The 21,104-nt window shown below is 38.0% G+C and overlaps 1 protein-coding gene across 1 annotated transcript in view; it reads right to left on the bottom strand.

Annotated features, from left to right (window-relative positions):
- The window catches only part of SLC2A13 (solute carrier family 2 member 13), a gene marked incomplete at both ends in the record, with an annotated part of 163,664 nt that overhangs the window by 123,469 nt on the left and 19,091 nt on the right, over nucleotides 1-21,104 (bottom strand). Inside the window, 2 exons of the mRNA XM_082494963.1 lie at nucleotides 5,175-5,383; nucleotides 11,096-11,255. Coding sequence (XP_082351089.1) covers nucleotides 5,175-5,383; nucleotides 11,096-11,255 — 369 coding nt within the window. The remainder of the gene's footprint in view (nucleotides 1-5,174; nucleotides 5,384-11,095; nucleotides 11,256-21,104) is intronic.

The following is a 21,104-nucleotide window of genomic DNA, read 5'->3' as shown; positions in this document are numbered from 1 at the left end:
TCATTAAATAAGATTCCAGCTGATGTCCAATAATAATTAGCATGTCTGTAACTTTTTGAACACCAGGCATGTCAGGCAACGGCCGAGGATAAAAAGGACTCCCAGAAGTAAGGGGAGAATTATGATTAAGAATGAAAACACTGCAAACTTCCAGTATCTTCCTAGAAAGATGCATGTCAAATGGTTCCAAAGCCATAGCCAGGAATACGAACAAGTTAAAATATTACTTAAGAAGAAAAGGTGCAAGAAACAGAAATATACTGGAACCAGGAAGGACTGAGGGTCCAGATCTCCTGCCTGATAATATCCTATTTTTATTGACAGTTAATTGGGTAAAGTTATGAGCTGAAACCTAATGGAAATGAGGTGATTTTACCTTTATACCATAACACATTTATCTCCAACAGGGAAATAAATACAAAACCTAAAAAGGAGACTGACTCACCAATCCAATCGGAAGTTCAGCAAAGAAGTAAAGTGAGTCAAGCAGCACGGATACATTTTTCTTGGTCTCACAAAAAAAATGCTAGGCTATCACAAAAAAATGTATTAAAAATAACGATAATGATAATGTCTGATTTAGAAGCAGTGCCCATTACATAACATTCTGCTACAGAGACAGAATGGTAGGTTAAACAATATTACAGTGTAATGATCAATTTTCTAAATCACTCAATGAATTTCACAGAAGCAGCATGGTTCCATGCACCACTGTTATACACAGCCAGAATTACTAAGCATAACACATGCAAAAGAGACATCTTGATGATCACATGACACATATACATGGATAAGAACACATAATAAAATGCAAAGGTTCACAGGCATAGCAGATAAGTTCAAGAGTCTCAATCCTAATTCACAGGTTAGGGAAATGTGGGATAAATAGGAGATTACACTGCTCTCCTAGTGTAATTATGATCCATAGTTACACATCCTTCATCTACAGAAAAATAAATGTCTAGTCTTAATGCAAATTATGTTCATTTCATCAAAATGCTAAGTTAGTACTATACTCATCACTATTGATTTCCTGTGAAATACCACGCATCCTGGCACATCACAGCTCAGTATTGCTACAAGAGGGGCGTGAGGAAAAGCCATGCAGTTTGCAGATGCTTTTGCCCAGAGAGACAGTACAAACTGATACTTTTCAATTATTTGCTTTTAACATTGGAATGTTGTCAAACAGATAGGAAATTATGATCCGTTTAAAATGTCTCCGTTGGATGCTATAATGATTTATTTCCAGTTTGAAATGACCACTTCACTGGCAGCCTGTAAAACTTTTACAAAAGGCTTGCTAGGTATCTTTATTGTCACACACAAAACCACTGCATTAAATTAACTCCAAAGTGCTTGCTCTAGAATTCGCATCACAAATCCTACCCTCTAATTTGCTTCAGAACACAAGCTACTTCATTTATACCTGTGTATTAAGTTGCTGTGCCAGTGTTTACTTGCACTGCTATGATTCGATCGCCTGTTTTTAACTAACGTGCAGTACAGAACTTCTGCCTTAACTGTACTAAAAATTACAATTCAGCAGCAGTGCAAGTCGGGAATATTTTGCAAGGAAGAGTCACCCCAGAATGCTCTCCCAACGATGTCTTTGTCAGTTGCAAACCCCTTCTGACCATTCTCTCCCCTTTTCTCTCCCCTAAAGCTTCTGAGCTTGAGTCAAGCGCTGCAGGATCTGCGGGATCCACAGCGTATTTGAAGGGGAAGGCCACTTTGCACCTATAAGCTACTTTTTCCACAACTCTTGGGGAGCTCTCTTCTTTCTAACATCTTCCTTATTAGTCCTTCTACCCTTGATTTTCTATCACCACCTCCCTTTTGTGCTACAGTCCCACCATCTGAGAAGGGGATGACATTAACAGATGATGATTAGCTGGACTTGACCAAGATTCAGCTTGTCTTGTAATGTTACTGCAGAATGCAATGTCCTTTCCTTCACTTCTGAAAATGCAAGGTTACAACGCCAAAAGTCACACTGGGAGTACAGAATGGAGCACGCAAAAGCGGTATTCATGACTGCCAGAAAAAAATGTCATTTGCATAACCGGTCATGAGGAAAGTGTTTGTCAAAAAGATACATCCTTTTCCTGATACCCATCTGAAAATGCTAAAATATAAGCCGCTAAGCAGTATAAGCAGCAGTGGTTTGGTGGAATGTACTAGAAAGGATAAAGAAATGTGAATCGTTTGTTTAACAGGTATGCCACATTGGTACAAAAGACTTCTGAAACAGAAGTTTGTTGCTGAAGGCATTTTTACTATTTTCTAGACAGAAGCTGCTTGATGGCCATGTTGAAAACGCAATGAACTTCTCTCCTTTCATGACAGACATTAAAATCAAACTTTTAAGAAAGTAGCTTAAACAACACAGATGAAGTTCCCCTGTGAATCATTATTTCCATGACAAGAATAGGTGATGAAACAGTTACAAAAGGAATTACAGGTTTTAGTGTGGGACTGGAGAATATGCTACAGTTACATTCTGTTACTCCCTTGCAGAGAAGGAGTCAAACACAGGTTTATTTTCACTCATAAAATTATGTCCTAAGAAACTGGCAAAGACACTCATGTATCAATTAATGAAAAAGAACAGCTGTTCTTTTTCAAGAAAGGAAAAGACAGGAAAGGAAAAGGAACTTTTACCTAAAAGTAAGCTGGATGATTTTCAATCTACAAAGTTATTTTTCCTTGAATGCCACATACACACACTGTCAGTTTAGGGTCATTAATGCTTTTTGTAAAACTGGAATGATGTCCACAATGTCTGCTAGGAAATACTAGCATCATTTGTCAATGCTATTAACTAGGTTTTTAAAACATTGTCTGCCACAAGTAAGAGAAATTAATACAAAAATTACTACAGCAATATATCAAACAAAAAAAAAAAACACCCACAATCAAAATACACATAGCAAAATGAAATGCAAAGTTGTCAATACCTGAACACCTGGCAATGAAGCCATGAACAGTAAGTTGCTTTTGCACTACGTATGCCAAATTCAATACTGAGGATTCAGACAACTCCTCAAGAAATGAAAGTAATTACAATTTAACACCACTTGTAAATACCACCTGTAAGTCACAGAAAGGTAACAAAAATAATGTATGTCTTTATGCTGATACACAACATACCTTTATATAACAACAAACTCTTTGGGTTAACTGGGATGAAGTGTAATTATAACCAAGTTTTAATGGTCACTCGTTTTTCATTATCTATCTAATGCCTATTTGCTAAAACTTTATAACAAGTGCGACAGCATACCATAGAATCATAGAATGCTTTAGGTTGGAAGGGACCTTGAAGATCATCTCGTTCCAACCCCCCTGCCATAGACAGGGACACCTCCCACTAGACCAGGCTGCTCAAATCCCCATCCAGCCTGGCCTTGGACACCTCCAGGGATGGGGCCTCCACAACTTCTCTGGGCACGCTGTGCCAGTGCCTCACCACCCTCTGAGTGAAAAATTTCTTCCTAACATCTAATTTAAGTCTACCTCTTCCTATCGCTACATGCCCTTGTAAAAAGTCCCTCTCCCCTCTTTGGTGACACCTCTTAAGCTGTGGAAAACACTGATTCTCTTTAACCAAGCTTTCTCCTAGGAATATGCTTGATTTAACTGAACTCCAGGAACAGACTAAGTTTTCGGGGGAGTGTGTGGGGAAAACCAAGAGACCTGCACATCCCAGAAAGCAACCAACCTCGTAATCAGCGTGCCAGTCCAAGTTACAAATGTAGAGAGGAATGGTTTAACAACTGAGCTGGAGTCAGTCCTATTGCAGTCTTACACCACCACATTTGTTTTACAAATAGTAAAATAGCAGCATGAGGAAAGGTTTAAGAGAGAGAAACAAGGTCATACCTATAGCCCAGTGCCTAAAATTAAGGGACTGGATGGGTCAAACACCTGTTCCTTTTCTTTCTACAAAGCATAAAAACTTTAATTCTAGACAGGAAGTCACTTTCCACAGAATTTCAATCCTGAAATAGGATCAAGAACCTTGGCACAGGACTCTCAAACCCAAGCTGTTCTATGAATATCCACTTCAGCTTTTTATCAAATCAGCTTCAATTAACTTAGTTTCCCATCCCCCACCCCCCAAAGAACTGGAAAAAAATATCCAAAGCCTCAAAAACATAACGGGAGAAAAAAAGTCCAGCCTGCTTCACACCAGTGATGAATATTTTGAAAATCCCTTCACTAATATGTGTCAAATAACTTTTTCAAGATACTTAATTATTTATTGTAAGGCTCAAAGCTGAACTCAATAAGGCAATGAGATGAGGTATTATAAGGTGCTGAATTTCAATTTACACAGATGTAAAATAACTTGCATTTTTCTTTCCACCAGCTCATGAGAAGTTACAGTATTTTCCTATTAATGTTCAAGGAAGCAAGAATTAAGAAGAGTCTTACTTAAGAGCCTTATCTGAGATTCCCAGGTTAACACTTTCAGCACAAAGCAAAGAAAAAATATGTAGAGGACAGAAAGCCAATGGAATGGTAACCTTGCTTTATAAGTATACACTTAAGTACATACATAAAGTTTTGAGAAATTATGGCATAAGGGTACAAAAGGGTAAAAAAAGGATTTCAGTTAGATGCCTTATTCTCTTGAGGGCAGACCAAAAGGACTTTCAGAAGCTGCCTTTACTGAAAAAGAATCTCTGTATGACATGCCTAGTTTTGTAAATCTTTCCAAAGGCTGCACGTCTAGCATATGGTCAGCCAGGATACAGCCTCTGGATAATTCAGGCACATAAAACGCCTTCTGACCTCCCGAGTGTCTTTTTGGCCTTTTCCACTGATGAAAGAAACCAAACTTTATTTTATTTATTTCCACTCTCAAGATGTGCATTCTTAAACTGAGTAATTTTTTGAGTGAAATTCTCACATACACGTAGGTGGTATAAACTTGGAGTCTTACACAACTTTACTTTTTCCTCACTGAAGAAATCAGAACCTAATTTAAAACTCTAGGATCATAGAAACATCTGTTCATTTTTGAAGCTACCAGTATATGAAATATTTCAAACAATAGCAAAATAGACAAGAAAAACATCAAGCTCCCACAGGCTACGGTTTCAACATTTCTTCTGACTTTTATCTACTGATTGATAGGCAGAGAGGCCAACAAGCATTCAGCATACCTGCTCCAACTTCTTTTTCTTCTTCTTCTATGTTGTTTTTGATACTGTCATACTCCTCATCAATTGCCTGGTTGCCACGCATTTGAGACAGAATTCTCCGTGCTCTCTGAGTCTGGCCTTTCTGAATGAGCCAGCGAGGACTTTCAGGAAGAAACAGGAACCCAAGAAACTGTATAACTGCTGGAACAGCTGACAGGCCCAGCATGTACCTGGAAATAAGCAAATAAATAAATAAATAAATGTCTACAAAAACATGCTATGAGAAGACTCAGTTACAGCTACTTAAGCTGTAATTTACAAATCAAACCCTCCTGCCCTCGTATTCTTTATCACCAGAAGTTAAGCAGCAAGACTCATGTTCTGCAAGTATTTTAGAAAACAGGACCCCCTCTTTCAATTCCAGGAAATCTTTAAGATCTGTTGACTATTCTGCCATCGCTCACCCTATAGCCACTGGTCCCAAAGACACCAAGTCAGACTAAATAAAAACCATGAAACATTACAGTAGTTTGGAAACTGATAGTCCCTTCGGTGAAGAAAAAAGAATGAACAGAAAGAGAAAGCAAAAGGACAGAGAACAAATGTGTACTGCTGATGGCAAAAATTAGACTGACATCGTGCTAATTGTTTTACAGACATATTAAAAAAAACAAACACCACCAAAACCAGCCAATGAAAAATGCTTAATTTGGTCAGTAATATGTATACAAAGACACAGGTGACCAAGGAATATGCCTCTTGTGTAAGGAGATGCCTGTTTTACTTCTGAGAATTTCTGACTATTAGCAGAAACAATGAAAAAAGTTCATTTCACCAGTGCAGCAATTTACACCAGATCTTTTAGAGAGTCTGCTCTTAAATCTTTAGCCAGTTGCAATGTTAGGGTGTAAATGAAAACAGCATTTTAGATGCCCGAGGGGGAGGGTGTTACCATATACAGCATTAAGGCTAGTTCTTTACTCAACAGTGAATTACACTGGCCAGAGAGTTATGCCTCCAGGGGTCAGCACTGAAACCTGTGACAATACCCACAGATACCACGATTTACTCCAGCTGAAAAGTGGAGAAAAGTCTGTGGAAGACAAGCACACCACCAACCTTCATCGGGAGTTCTGGACTATATACTTCACATTTTTATATTCCTTCAATAAAACACTAAGAAGAATAACGAGAAGTGCAACAATGCATAATTTTGTTCTGCTTATTAAATCTGACCTTTTTCCATTTGCATTCCACTGAGATTTTTTTCACTTCCATAAAAGACTCTAAATGCCGCTGGTGTCACCTGTACACTATTGCAGCTATCACAGGTTTCACATCACTGGTTATAATCAAACACCTCCAGAAACTAGCCCTCAGACTGAATACTGAGGTAGGCTGTACTCATAAACAGGTTCACACCTTGACATCAGTCAGGAGATTAAGTAGATTTGCTAATCTCTTCTCTAGCTCCTCTCTTCATACCCCAGGATACATGCTTTCACACAGACAATTCAGCAGTCTCTCACCTGGAAGTTTTTATAAAGCATGCTATGAAATAAGATTGCTAATAGAGTAGGAAAGAGAGCACAACCATTAATGGAAACCTTGTTTCAGGGCAATGAACCAAATGTATTTGTCAAGTCCAAATGCATTTTGGATGAAAATGGAAAAAGACTTTTAGAGGCATTTGTACATTTAACAAAGAAAAACATGAGCCATACGACAGGGCAGCAAACTGGAGAATGGGGAAAAGAACACCAAAAAGGTAATGCAAAGAGGATGGCTATCCTGGGACAATGTTCATGCAGGCCTGTCTTCCTTAATTTATTCCTTAAACCAGCAAAAATTTCCAAAGGTCATACAAGTAAATCTTGCTCTAGAAAGAAATCTGTAAGCAAGTCTCTTATTTTCTAACACTTTGAGAATGGTATAGCTCATCATTAGTTAAAAAAAAAAGAAAAGCAGAAGGAAGAAAATAAATTCAAAACACAAAGCTTGTGGAAGGATTATTAGTTGAGTCATGTTCAGCCAACATATCTAACAAGTGTCACTAATTTGCTAAGTTCTCATTCCTCATTCACTAATGTTCTCATTCATTAATGTCCTCATTTCTTCCTATGCTCTTCCCTCTCCACAAACATTTTGGTAGCTGTATACAGCATCACCTTTACACATACACCATTGAAGCTCACCAAACTGTATATTCAATATCTGCATTAGAGCGGTATTTAGAAAGCCTTCTCTCCTTCAAGTGAAGACTAAAACGAAACCATAGGGATTAAAAACACCATCACTGTATTCTGTCAAACTGCAAGCAAAAGAATCTTTTAATGCATTTAAACAAACAGATTTAGTCCTTTATACTCATATTACCTAATTTCTGCTCCTCCAAAGCCCTTCAGTCCCTTAAATGCAGCAGAGCCTCCAGAACTAAGCAGTTGGGTACCTGCAGTCATCTTAGGAAGCAAAAATCAATTGAAGCTCCTGAAAGCTCAATCCAGCCTGTTAAAACTACCAGCTGGACTCTATTGGATTGTTTATCAGAGGCAAGATAAAAGAGAAATGTACAGAAAGTGCTCACTCACTAAAGTTAGTTTTGAATCGACATGTTTCTGGTCAAAGTTGAGTACAAGGAGCAGGTCAGAAGGAGAACGTTCAGTTAAGAGCATACATCCATTGCAAGTTCGAGAGTTGTTGCAATTTTCAGATCAAGCAATTTTGATATAAACAATTTAGAGAAAAGGCTGGCAATTTTAGACATTTCATGCAGTGAGCCAGCTTTCAGAAATCTAATATAGTTCTTTCCTACACAGAGTACAAGACTTGGCATTTGAAGCCAGATGTCTAGCAGACCTGAAAAAATACAGCATGAAATTTAATGTCTGCTGTAACATTTCTCCTTCTCAGACATACTGCTGCAATACTATTAAGATGGCATTAGCAGGGTTTATAAAGCTAACCTGACATAAGAGTCAGGTTAAATATTTTTCTTTGGTTTATTTTTAATTTAACATCCAGCATTTCCAAAAACAAGCAGAGACCAGAAAAAGTAAAGTTCCCTATTGTTTTCTGTAGCACTCCAATCTTAGCCATTCAGTCACTAAGAGCTACAATAATTGATGTAATTTTCTTATGTGATGACTCAGGAGTGAGCATCTGTGATTTCTCCCCATGCATTTCCTGGCTACTCTTTCTAGGTGACAGACCATCTTCACTCTTCCCTGCTCAGTCTTAGGTTGCAGTAAACTAGCTGAGGACAGACAAGTGCACAATCCCTTATTAACAGCTCCAGCATTGCAGCCGAGAATCTTTGGATACCTCATCACCAGCATAGCCTCAGTTTCTCACCAACGCATCATCAATAGTTTCACTTCACTTCACTCTGCTCAATCCAGCAGAATGGTACTTAGCATGTACATAAAACACAGCATTACTGCCTTAGCAAAAGTTATCCATCATGAGCCAGCAGGCTACAAGAAACAGTTACTCCTCACTACTCAACACACCATGCTGAATCTGGAAGATGGGAACATGAGAGTAGGTTAAAAGGCCTGAATTTACTAGAATAGTTTATTTTTCGTTCCAAACAGAACAATAAGTTACACCAATGTAGAATTTATCAGAACAGCTATGGAGTATTTCAGTGGGTGGGGGTCTCATTCCTATTTGAGGTACAGTGGCATATCGAAACACGAGTGTTTTACTGAAAGATGAAATCTACATTTGACAACGACTATTGCCTTCACTTAATCTTCCACTTTATCTAAATATATTTACAAAGTGACATATCAAGAGATGGTAACTTCTGTCTGTGTTAACAAACTGGAATTATATTTTTCACTTAAATTATCACTTAAATGCAACTGTACTTGTCAATGCTATGTCACTGCTTGATTTGAAAACTGATACATCCTATATCACACTGTTAGCTCTTTGACTGATCTTTTCCAAAGTCTAGAAGTTTGCTTTTAAGCTGTAAAAATTCAAGCTAGGGAATATCTTATTTTATCTGAACAATTAAACAAAAAGTACAGCTCCAATAAAATCAATACTTGTCAGATACTTTGCTAGCTTATATTTTTCTTCCAATGAGCTAGTATTTACTGAAACACAGAGATTACAAACACATCCTTAGCTCCTATGTGTCAGCCCACTAATGGGGGAAAAAAACACTTACATCCACAAAAGCTTCCCCCAGCCAAATCCCTAACCACTGAAGTAAACTGAACTCAAAAAAATCTGCCTAAACAGAAAGTGCACAATGCCTCTAACAGTAGCAGTGACTCAGAGCTCCCTTTCTAAATAAATATCTTTACTCGTCCATTCCTCCCACCCAGCCCCATGCATAGGGAGCCATTATGTTAACAAATTATTTAGGCTAAAAGTTAATTTAAAATAATAAAGCAACTACTGAACAATTGGCATCAGGGATCAAATACTTCAGTTTGTATTCTACCTAGAAATGCATTACTGCATGCCATTAACTTTTCTCAAAACTGCGCGTATTTCTTTAACTCCAGAAAGGGATCAGCAATCCTATAAAACTAAGTTTTTCTTTCAGTGAAGGCTGTTTCTCCATTCTCCATAAGTGGACATGCAGTCTGTCAGAGAATGCAGCTGCATCATAATGAAAAGGTCATCAAAAGCTTCATGTAAAAATGGAAAATGCTATTTTCATTTGAGCTAAAGTAACCAATGCATTTTCAGAAAGCACAAAGCAGAGCTAAATCTTAAACAAGAATTAAACAAAATCAGCATGAAGTGACTTTTTTTGTAAGGTCAAAATGTGACACCTTTTTACAAAAGAGGCAAAGGAAACAATCAAACGGACAAAAAGTAAAAACTCAAACTTCTTGAATCTTCAGACATACACAAATTAAACCATAGATTCATCAGAAGAAAACATTAACTTTTTGTTTTAATGCATATTTCTTTACATACTATAAAAAGATCAGCTTCCAAGTTCTTCTGTGTACCAATTCCGAAATTAATTGTTCCTAACTTAAACTTCAAATGTCAGTGCACCTAGAAATCCCTATTCAGCTCCATTAGAAGCCAGAGGACGTAACAGTATTTATGTTGCAAGCTATCAGGGGTGGGGGGAGGATCCTTCAAATTAGGATTTTCAAATAGCAAAATGATTCCAGGCTGTAGCAACAGGAATCAAAGGCCCTACAACAACACGCGTCCCTTTCCCAAGAGTGTTTCAAGAGATAATCACACATAATTAAGCACAAGTTTCCAGAAGTTGGAATGTATAAGTTATTCCTCCTACACATTTCTATTAATTATTTTTTTCAAGTCGGCACTGCAAGTAAGACACTGAGCCACTGAAATTTCTCATCTCTCTCAAATAGCACACCACTATAAAGACGGCAGGTGTAAGGCTGCAGTCCAGAAATGCTTAGCAATGTCGACGGGAAGAACACAATATCCAGAAAGTACAGTAAAGATATTCCTATTATTCTATAAACTAAACTTTTAACTATAAAGTTATGCTACAATATCCTTCACTTCAATTCTTATTGAATTACTACTGTTTAGATTAAGAATATTCAAAATACACCTGTATGTTCCGCATACAGCATCGTATTTAGTGGAAATTTGCCTTTTGAAAAATCAGCATGTAATTATTCTAAATGCAAAAGGCAAGCTGCTTTCATAAACATCACGACAATCATTCAAGCCTTCTGATGCATGTTTATTGCTCATCCATTTTAAAGTTTAGTAAAGTCAAAAAACCTAAGCATACTGTGAATATTAAGCCTAAGTGAAAGCAGTATGGATATGATTTAGCAAGAGTTAATTACTAAAGTTCCATTTCAGTGTACAGTTTTAACACTTTATATGTAAACTCTGTTTTACCAACAAGAACTGTAATAGCTTCAACCAAATCATGACCATGCCAGTTTTGCTTTTAGCAAGGAAGACTCACAAACCTCCACCCGTCCTTCTCGAGGTAGCTGAAGAGTCCATCAACGACACTTGCAAAAAACTGCCCTCCAGTGATGAACAGAGTGTTAATGGTGACTAATCTGCCTCTTAAGTGTGGAGGAGCAACTTCTGCGATGTACACTGGCACAGTCATAGATGCTACACCTACAAGAATAAATGAAATTACAGTTATAAAATTGAAAGAGATACTACTTCCCTTTTACATCATAAAATATTGTACCATTTAAATGGAACAAGCTGGAAGAATTTTATTTCCAGGTTCTGAAAGATGAAAAAAAAAAAAGAAAATACACCTAATGAATTCTAGAAGCATACCCATGGGCACACACACTGGTTGCTGGTGGCTGTATTGCAAGTTCAAGGTTTGATGTAATGACAGAAAGAATAACTCACTTCAATTCACATTGCAGATATACGAAGACTAAATAAAAAACATAAATATATTTATAGTTTTGAAATTAAGAGATGCTATGATCCAAGTAAGTACACCTAAGTCAAAGTGACTAACTGAAGATGCCAAGTGTTCACAGCTCTGAATTTAAACAGAACTTTAGAATGGTTTCTACCTCCAAGAAAAATCAAGGCCAAGCATTATTATTCTTATTCTTACTCTTATTATTATTATGTAATTTCATTACTGTTATATAGAATAGATTTTTTCTTGACTTTCTTGATCGTTTCTTGACTTGGTTTAAAAGTATTCCATATGCAGTACTAAAAACTTCACTGCCGTCAGGAAGAAAAAGACTGAAGCTAAAGCACAGCTGCCTTTTGTTCTGTCTTAACACTGGTAGTATTTCCTACGAATTATGTGATGGCTCTAAATGACCCATTTGTCTAATAGACACAAATGCCTGTGTGTCCCTCACACAGGAGCGCACGCACACACACAGACTGTCAAAACAGGAGTTCAGCAGCATACAAAGAGCAGAGCTGGGTAAAGAACGTGCTTTGGCAGTCCAAACCCAGCAACAAAGTCACACTCTTATTTAAAGGAAATGTATATCCCAATTTCCTTAAGAGAACCAACAGCAATAATCAACATCAATTTCTGTTGTCATTAAAACTGGAAGTACATTGGCGGCACACACACAAAAACACATTTTGACTGAAGCCAGCCGAGATACAACTTGAGCACCAGTGAGCACGGCCCAGCAGCAGCAGAGACATCACATCTTCCAGCCCAGGGCAGCTCTACCAGGTCCACACCGACAGCCCCATGCCAGCACGGCCCAGTGCCGCACCCCCAGCAAGGAACAGGGTCCCCAAAAGCGTGCAGGTAGCTCCTGAAGCATGGCCGTGGTTCCCGGCTCGGCTCATGGCAGAAAGATTTTGTCATAAAATGGTGGAGGCTTCGGCCGGCACACCGCTGCCTGGCTGACTCACACACACAAAATCAACTTTAGCAATAAGGTTAGCCTGACAGAACTGCTGGGAGCCTCCAAAACCTCGAGCAAGGAATATAGATTGTTTAATAATAAAATGGCATCAGAAGATCCTTTGTTACGACAGGTAAATGCTCGCAGCAGCCTCTCGGCATGATAACGCGGTTGCCGGCAGAGACTCCCAGGATGCGCCAATTCTGCCTCCTCCTATTGACTGAGCAGCTCACATGGAATTTAAAAAAAAAAAAACAAAAAAACCCACCACATAAGTGTCAGGAAGAAAAAAAAAAAAAAAAAAAAAAAACACATTAAAAATTTATTCAACCATTTCTCGAAGCCAACCAGAATGCACCATGGAAAAATGCATTCAAATAGCCCTTTGCAAGTTTGAGAGAGAAGCAATTTTTCAAATACAATCCACCATTAGGTACCCACTTTGGGCACACCACCTCACGCACCCACGCTCCTTCCCCCACCCCGGCGTGGCCATCTTGCCATCTTCCCGCTGCCAGGAGGGGCCTGCAGGACACCCAGCTCTGCAGGGCCAGGCCCGAAGCCCAGTGTCAGGGTCTCTGCCTGCGACGGGCAGCAGAGGCTGAGGAAAGGCTCACCAGCTAAACAACCATCAAATAATTCCCCTGCTACACCCTAAACAAGCTTCCGATAACCACCAGCTTTGGGAATTCGTGACTCAATGGACCAGACGCTTGGTATCTCTGGAGGGCTTTTTGAGGCCATTCTTCACTCTCCACTACTCCATTTAGACCAATCATCACTAAAAAACCATGGTAACTCAAGGCATGTGTGGCAGGAGAGTCTGCTTGCCAGTGGCTATTTTATCATTTGGCCCATAAACACCTTCCCTGCTGTTTGCAAGAGTAACATAGAAATGAGAGAAGATGATTGAATGCAGAGCACCAGGAATGAAATGAGAGACCAAACCCTCCAACATGGAGCTGACAGGAATAGAAACAGAACAGGGTTGTGCAGTAAGTCCAGGGAAGAAAAACAGGGTTGTGTTTCTGTCTTTCAGGGGACAAAAAGAGAAAACTGACCTTACATCTTTCTCTTGGAAGCTACTGAAAGTCAGTCCCTAGCATTCACCCTCCCCCATGCCCTGCAAACACAGATACCATTAAAAGGTTTAGAAAAATTACATATAGTCCCAAGAAGGATATCTTTGAAATAGATAGAATCATAGAATTGTCTAGGTTGGAAGGGATCTTTAGGATCATCAAGTCCAACCATCAACCTAACACTGCCAAAACCACCACTAAACCACGTCCCTAATAATCATCTAGTGAAACTAATTTGAGAGGTAAAGATGGAAACATCCATATGTGGATTTTACTGGAAAGCAGTGAGGAAGATGTGCACAACCAAAACCTATATATGCTCTGTAAAAAAGCTACTTTCCCCCCCCTTCAACTCTTAACGAGGGCTGATTTTACGCAGGATCTGCAGAGAATTCTTGTTCAGAAACAAGCCAGCCAAATCTGCTTCTCAGGCATCCAAAAAGCAGAGCCACAGCATCGATCAGACCAACAGCTATCACTCATATTTTAATTATTAGCTATAGTAGCTAATATCACTAATATAACCACTGTTAGCCCCAGCTAACACAATGCTTGCCATTTACAGGTAAAACTAAAGCCTTCTGCTCTAACATAAGGGTAGTGTAAAGGTCAAAACATGTTTATAAAGTGTCTTGAACAAGAAGCACCATGACAGCAGGAGGTTTACTGTTTCTGCTGTGTTCTTGCCACAAAGTTAATGACTACAGGAATTAGCAGAGGAAGGGGAAGCTTGTACACCTCAATAAGCTAGTCAATGATACCAGCTATTCAGCTGGCATTAATATGACAGTTGAAGTTATTTATTATCAAAACTGCAACAAACAGTACGTGATCTCTTAGGAAAAACTAAGGAGTTAGAATATTAGTTCAAAATCACGCAGAATTGTTTAGACTGACAGGGACATTTGGAGATCATCTAGTCCAACCCCTGTTCAAGCAGGGTAAGCTAGAGCAGGCTGCCCAGGACCATGCTCAGTTAGGTTCTGACCATCTCCACAGGTGGGTCTCCAACCAAAATGATTCTGTGACTTCCGTGTCAGCTTTCTCACTCGGAGACAACGTTGCTGTCAAAAACAGCCTTTTTGGCATTGTACACAGACCTTACTTGCTTAGTGGGCTTCCCAAAACTGCAGGTTCAAAACATCCAAACAAAAACCTCAGTTTGGAAGATAAATTTATGTTAAGTATTTCCAGTTATTATTTAGATATCAAAACATATGCTTTGCTACTCTGAGCCTGAACCAGAGTGTGGCAGGAGGAGGTTTCAGGAAATGGAAGGAAGCAATTAGGAAAGCCTCCCCAGTTTGACTGGCTGCCCTCCAGGAAGCATTCACACAGAAACCAAAGTTCTTTCTAAAAAATTCACCAGGAGTAAAAAGGTTATCCTGAAACATATCAAATTAAGGAAAAAAAATCATACCACTTTAAGGAAATAATGCTTTAGGTGCTATAATGTTATTTACATTACAGATTTGCTTTCAATTGTCTTAGAATGCATCAGTGTGCTCCAGATTTTCCTCCTCTAATTTCAATTTAAGACACACCAGAACACAGGAGAGTAAGTTCTTGTAAAAAGGCATAGTTAGATGCAAGGCATTAAACATTAAACAACTATAAAAAAATCTCTGTAATACATAACCAGTATTCATTACGTAGTTATTTTAATAGATAGGTATTAAAGAAATATGAAAACAAAGAACAGCTTTCCTAGCAAAATAAATATGGCTGCAATGTAATCTTTGCTTAATCTTTCATATGAGAATGCTTTCATTTTCACTTAGATGACACATTCTAATATGTTCTCACTGTTAAACTGCTCACATCACATAAAAGAATTTTGCTGCAGGCAAGTATATTACTACCTAACTAATAAAGACAATAAGTGACAAGATGTGAGGAAAAGAAAATGAAAACAATTAACTGGAAATCTGTCAGAGAAAGTTTAAGCTCTACATTGTGCACCACAGCTATGAAATCTGAGAAGAGAGAGCAGGCAAGCCCAATCTCTATCAACTTGAGTAACCAAGGCATTAACCTTCTGCCCTCATTAAAGAATATAGTTCAGAAAAAAAGATGACAGATTCCTTAAATTTAGACCACAAGATGCCTCTAATTATTATACGGGAAGCATTGGATGACACGATGGACCTAAATCATCATATTAAATGTTTTTTCACTTCCAAAATCACTTAGGAGACTAATTACTAGAGCTGCTACTATAATCTGCAGACTTACCATTGGAAAGCAGAGACAATAGAGCACACAACCCAATTTTAAGACAATCTATAGAAAGCAGGTATGAAAAAGCATCTTAGAATCATATTACCAACCAGAAAGGCATTTTCAGTATGAAGACATAAGCATTATAAAGAATTCACTAAGAAGTTAATTCATTAAGTCAACAAACCTACTGACAGGAGAGATAAAAAGGTCATGAAGGAGAACTATCATAATTAGGAGAATTAAAAATATATTTTAAGAACTGAGATTAAGGTAGCAAAACAAAAGGACTAAAGAAGGAACCCAAGTTCTTGGGCATAAATACTAGGGAGATGGAATAATTTTAAAGACTTTTTGCAAGATCAGATGGATATAAACATATCCTGTAAAGACCAGGACTTCCACTACAACTCCAGTCGTGTGTCTAGCAGACATGAGGGAAGGTGTGTCATAAAAACAGATGAGCAACAAAACCTGGAGACAGGATATTGAATGAGATGCACTTTTACTCCTAGCATAATAAAAAGAGCTCTAAGGTAGTAGGGATGTAAGTGTCATTCATCTCACTGGCATCAACCAATAACCAGCAGCAGGAGCAACAAAAACATTGGGAAGGACTCCTGACAATTTTTTGTTGTTGCTGTTTAGATTCCTACTCAAAAGGTTCATAAACACAAGAGACAGGTGACAAGAATTGGGTAACTTTAAAAAAAAAACAAAAACACTCATGCAACTGAATCAGCCTTTTATGCTTAGGAATAAATGGGACTGCTGATTAACTACAAGTGCTAAAGAGACACATCCAGGAGCTGGTGTCTCTTTGCATCATGGTTCTGTCCCTCCTTCCCTCCAGCTTGTCCTGACCCTCTGTGTCAACACCAGGTAAACCAGGGAATACAACCAGCTAAAAGGATACCCACCTGCCCGTTAAGGGGTGTGTACCACTTAGCTCCCTTAAACTGTTCACGATGAGCTCAAAAGCCCGTAGTGACCCACAGGCAGGACTACGTATGATAACGGAGACTGGCCCGAACTGCCATGGGACTCCAGACTGTCCAGTTGGAAACTAAAATCAGGATGTGAAATAATCACAAAAAAACAAAAAGCAAAGGTATCCCTGATCCTATTTCAGAGTACAGCAACTGAGCCGGTAATGTCTATTAAGAACAAGAACAGTCACAGCTCATTACAGAAATTTGTATTGTTAGGGGTTCCAAATGAAGATGCAGAAACAGAAGTTACTAAAACATTTCCTTTCAGAATAGTCATGGGAATGAGGTATTCTTCACTAACATAGAAAGCTGTACTGAGACACTAAACCAGTGTAATAGTTTTACTTTTTCATATACCTTAGAATGAACTGGTAAGAGCAAATTTTCATTAAAATGTTAAACTTTAATGCAACCAAATTTAAAGTTCACTTCATTAAGAAGCTGCCCATAGTGGTTTGTACTACTTGTAAGGATTCCAAGCAGCTTTAGCAAGTGATTCCACAGATGGAGGATTTGTGGAGGCAACCTGATGAAGAAACAAGTTTATGGCAAAGAGAATCAGGAATTAAATATTAATAAACAGCTTAATAGAGATTGCTATGGTATGAGAAAGTCTGAATACAAATTTAAGGTTTGTTTGTTCTTTCTTTGTTGTTTTGTTTTTGGTTTGTTTTTTTTTTAATTAAATAGTAAATTCCAAAGAGGGCAGGGGGAAACTTGCCAAGCTACAGCTGAACACCAGGCTAATGTTTTCTTCCAGCAACTTTGCAGGAAATCTGATAAACTTCTTACATCTTGGATATTGGACATGCAATTTAAATTTAGTGCCTTGAAACACTATTGATCCCAGAAGTACATCAGATTATATGGACAAAGAGACTTTCATCAAGTATTTTCTTTCAGTTGTGTTCCCGCAAATTGTACTCTAAGGTTTTTACTTTATTTCTGACAAGAACGGCATTCTTGCCAACCGATAATTTTAGAACATTGCTCACATCCGAGTAGTAGTATTCAAGGATAAGGGCAACACACTGGTTAACTTTTTGAAAGAAGTGACAAGTTCCACAGTAATTTTATATTTTTTACTGTCAATATAAAGAAGAATCCATTTAAGTAGTTTGTGGAGAGAAGAATGTCTATCCTCCACAAAATAGATAAATTTTAACTGGCAAGGATATTGATTTTAAAAGACCGTTAGCTTTCACAAACACACATACAGAAGCCACATCAACAATCAGCCACTGCTATTCTACAGACAACTGTACAACATACTTTAATTACACGGCTCAATCTAAACAAAAATTAAGATTTGTTTCATAGTCTTGTAGAGTCCTTTTCTGTTGTTACAGTTAACACTTCAGTTTTCAGTAATGACAGTCAACCTAAGGAGATATTAGAGTGCCTCATTAAACATGCTAACAGGAAGTACTTGAGAAAACAGTGCGTTTGAACACTGTTGTAGTACACTAACCACTTCCCTAGCAGATAAAGCTAAAATCTTCATTGAAACAACTTGTGTTTGAGTGCAAACATCAAGAGAAAGCTCAAGTTCTCTCTAATATCTAGGCTTTCCATCCACTGCACATATCTAGTAAAGGCATTATCAGCAGTTTATAACCGATTACTGAAAGTTATTTGAAGGATGACTGACAGCACACTTTCCCATCTCAATCTCTCCACTACATCAGATGAGTGGACGCCCATTTCTTAGTAGTGGCACAACTGTACCCAGCTACAGCAAAGCTCTGAAATACCTAAGGACAGTGGGACAAACCACTAATACTAAATCCATGTTGCTTTGTGAGAACATAAATCACAGTAAGAGGCAGATTTAGGTGCGTCTCCTCTAGACTGGGGGTTTAATGTCAGCAGACTTCATTAAAGTCTTGTATTTTATTTAAACACTAAATCATTAAATTAGAGAGAGAGCTGCTTCACCACAGTTAAAGAACCTGTATCGTTGAACATCTAATATTTGAAGTAATTGTAGATCTTCATGTCCCGATCTAGCCACTAGCCCAAACCAGAGTGACCAACATTATAATTAGAGCCAAAAACCTATGTTACTATTTGGCATCCAACTGTGGAAGATTCCAAGGCCCAGAATAATCTCAACTAAAATAAATGAAGCTCCTTGCTAGTTGATATAGCTTCGAATTTATAGAACAATCATATCTTAATGAGCTTGGATTAATAATCCCTTCTGTTGACCATGAAAAGGTTTTTCACTGTTATATGTATCAGTAAAGATAAAGTACACAAAATCCTTCTTCACCTAAAAAAAAACCCTCAAATTGTGTCCACTAGAAACAACCACAACTGTCATATTGTAAAGGCAACCCCCAAAAAAGATAGCATTAGCTTTTGTGAACTGCATTACAGACGAGTAATTTCAAGTTTCAAACTCTCCCTTGATCAAAAGATACAGATGCAAACCCAACTCATTAAAAAAAAAAAAAAAAAACAGATGGCAACACAGAGTACAATTCCCGTGTAATGAAAGCACTAAGGACTTTCTCTGACATCTCCAGGGCAGATCTTACAAGAAGAGCATAAGGAAACCACATATCATAGTAGAGAAACATGAATATACCACAAATTGAGTAATCAAGAAGGGACTATTTATCCCAGTGTTTATTTTCCTACACTGAAATTCTACAAGCCAGGGAACCTTTTTAATCTGGAAACCGGATGGTTATGAAATGGGAAAAAGTAGGTGAGCCATGACACTTGAGGCAAGATAGACAAGAACCTACCACGTACAGGCTAGTTTATTAAAATAAAACCTAGTTTACCAGGTTTTTTAAAAGAAAACTTAGTTTATCAAAAACTTGAACACATACAAAAAATTTGCAGCAATCTTTAATAACACACACGCAATAAATTAGAAAATGCTACCCACAGCCAGGAAACTGCAGGCATTCAGTTCTACCAAATAACATCCCAATATAGAGGGGGATACAAAACACGCTACAATCTGTGGACACCAAAAGATAAGCAGGAAAGCTAGAAGGGGAAAAAGTACTTCTCTGGGAAATTTGTCAAACAGTAGGAACAGAAAGAGAATTTTACATAAAAGTAACCAGAACTGAGAAAATTTTCAAGGTCAGATAAAGTAACTATTTATAACTGTTAGAACCACTTCAACTGTAGAATCCTATTCAACCTCAGCCTCAACGTCAGTACTATACATAGAACAGCTCATTTTGGGAAGAGAATTTTTAAAACAAATAATTTCTTCTATCCAAAGTTATTTTAAGATTATTCGAGGTTACAGTAATCCAAAAACATGTTACAGAGAAAATTTATTCTGAGTGGTCAAGTCAGAAGGAGAGTGGGATTTAAATAACCACACACAAAATAATCAAGCTAAACATCCAGAAAATTTGAAGCTAAGATCCTCACAACTGCCCAAAGCATAAGAGCATGCCTAGCACTACAGATGTCATATCACAGTTTACACTTCTCAGCAACCCAGAGTTAGTTACCATATTCAGTCTTTCTTTATGGCCATCATATACTCCCTTTAATCCAGGTTGCCACACACAAGGTCAGACTTTCCCCACTCAGCTGCCCGAGTTCCTGAGTATCCCACTGAGGGACCTCTTCACGGCGTGGCATAATGGGAACCTGTGCTTGTAGTTCATGGCTGTAGATCCCATTACAGAAAGCTGGCAAGTTTAAAACAAGTTACTCCCTTTATGCTGCCCAAATCTATCCACAGATCTAGCTTTAAGATTTGCCCTGTTTTAGAGTACTTCAAAACATTAATACAAATGATTCCTAAAAGAAATCCAGCTAAAAGACAACATCATAAAAATGTAACAACCAAATGGGTAATTAATCAAGCTAGCTCATCAGAGACAGTTTCTTCAAAATACACAAGCACAGTAATTGGTTGCTAACTTACACCTACATTTTCAATAAGCAAAATAGTTAAAGTCTTTTGTTGGTCATCTACACAGCTATCAATTTGTATTTAGCAATTTTCAATGCGGAAATGGATTTTCTCCTTTTTCTAAAGTGATCCAGACAGGAACAGATGAATTATTTCTGGAACAGCATTTGTATGAAAACCTAAATAGGAAAAAACTGTTTCTCAAAAAGTATGTGTGTGTGCACACAGGCATGCAGGGGAGGCAGCATCACTAATCTGCAATATTGAATTTTCTATGGCTCCCTCTACATGAAAGGTACCAGGACTTGTGAGGAAGTGCATTTCTGAACCATTATAACAACACAAGATTAGCAATCAGCCCTAAAAGTGACTAAAAGCTACCAAAAGAAACTAGTAAAAAGCATAATTTGTTTTGTTTCTGA

Source organism: Vanellus vanellus (assembly GCF_965231255.1).
Source record: "Vanellus vanellus genome assembly, chromosome: 1".
Classification (NCBI taxonomy): Eukaryota; Metazoa; Chordata; class Aves; order Charadriiformes; family Charadriidae; genus Vanellus; species Vanellus vanellus.
The sequence above is the reverse complement of the archived record's forward strand: the minus strand, read 5'-3'. Positions and strand labels throughout refer to the sequence as shown.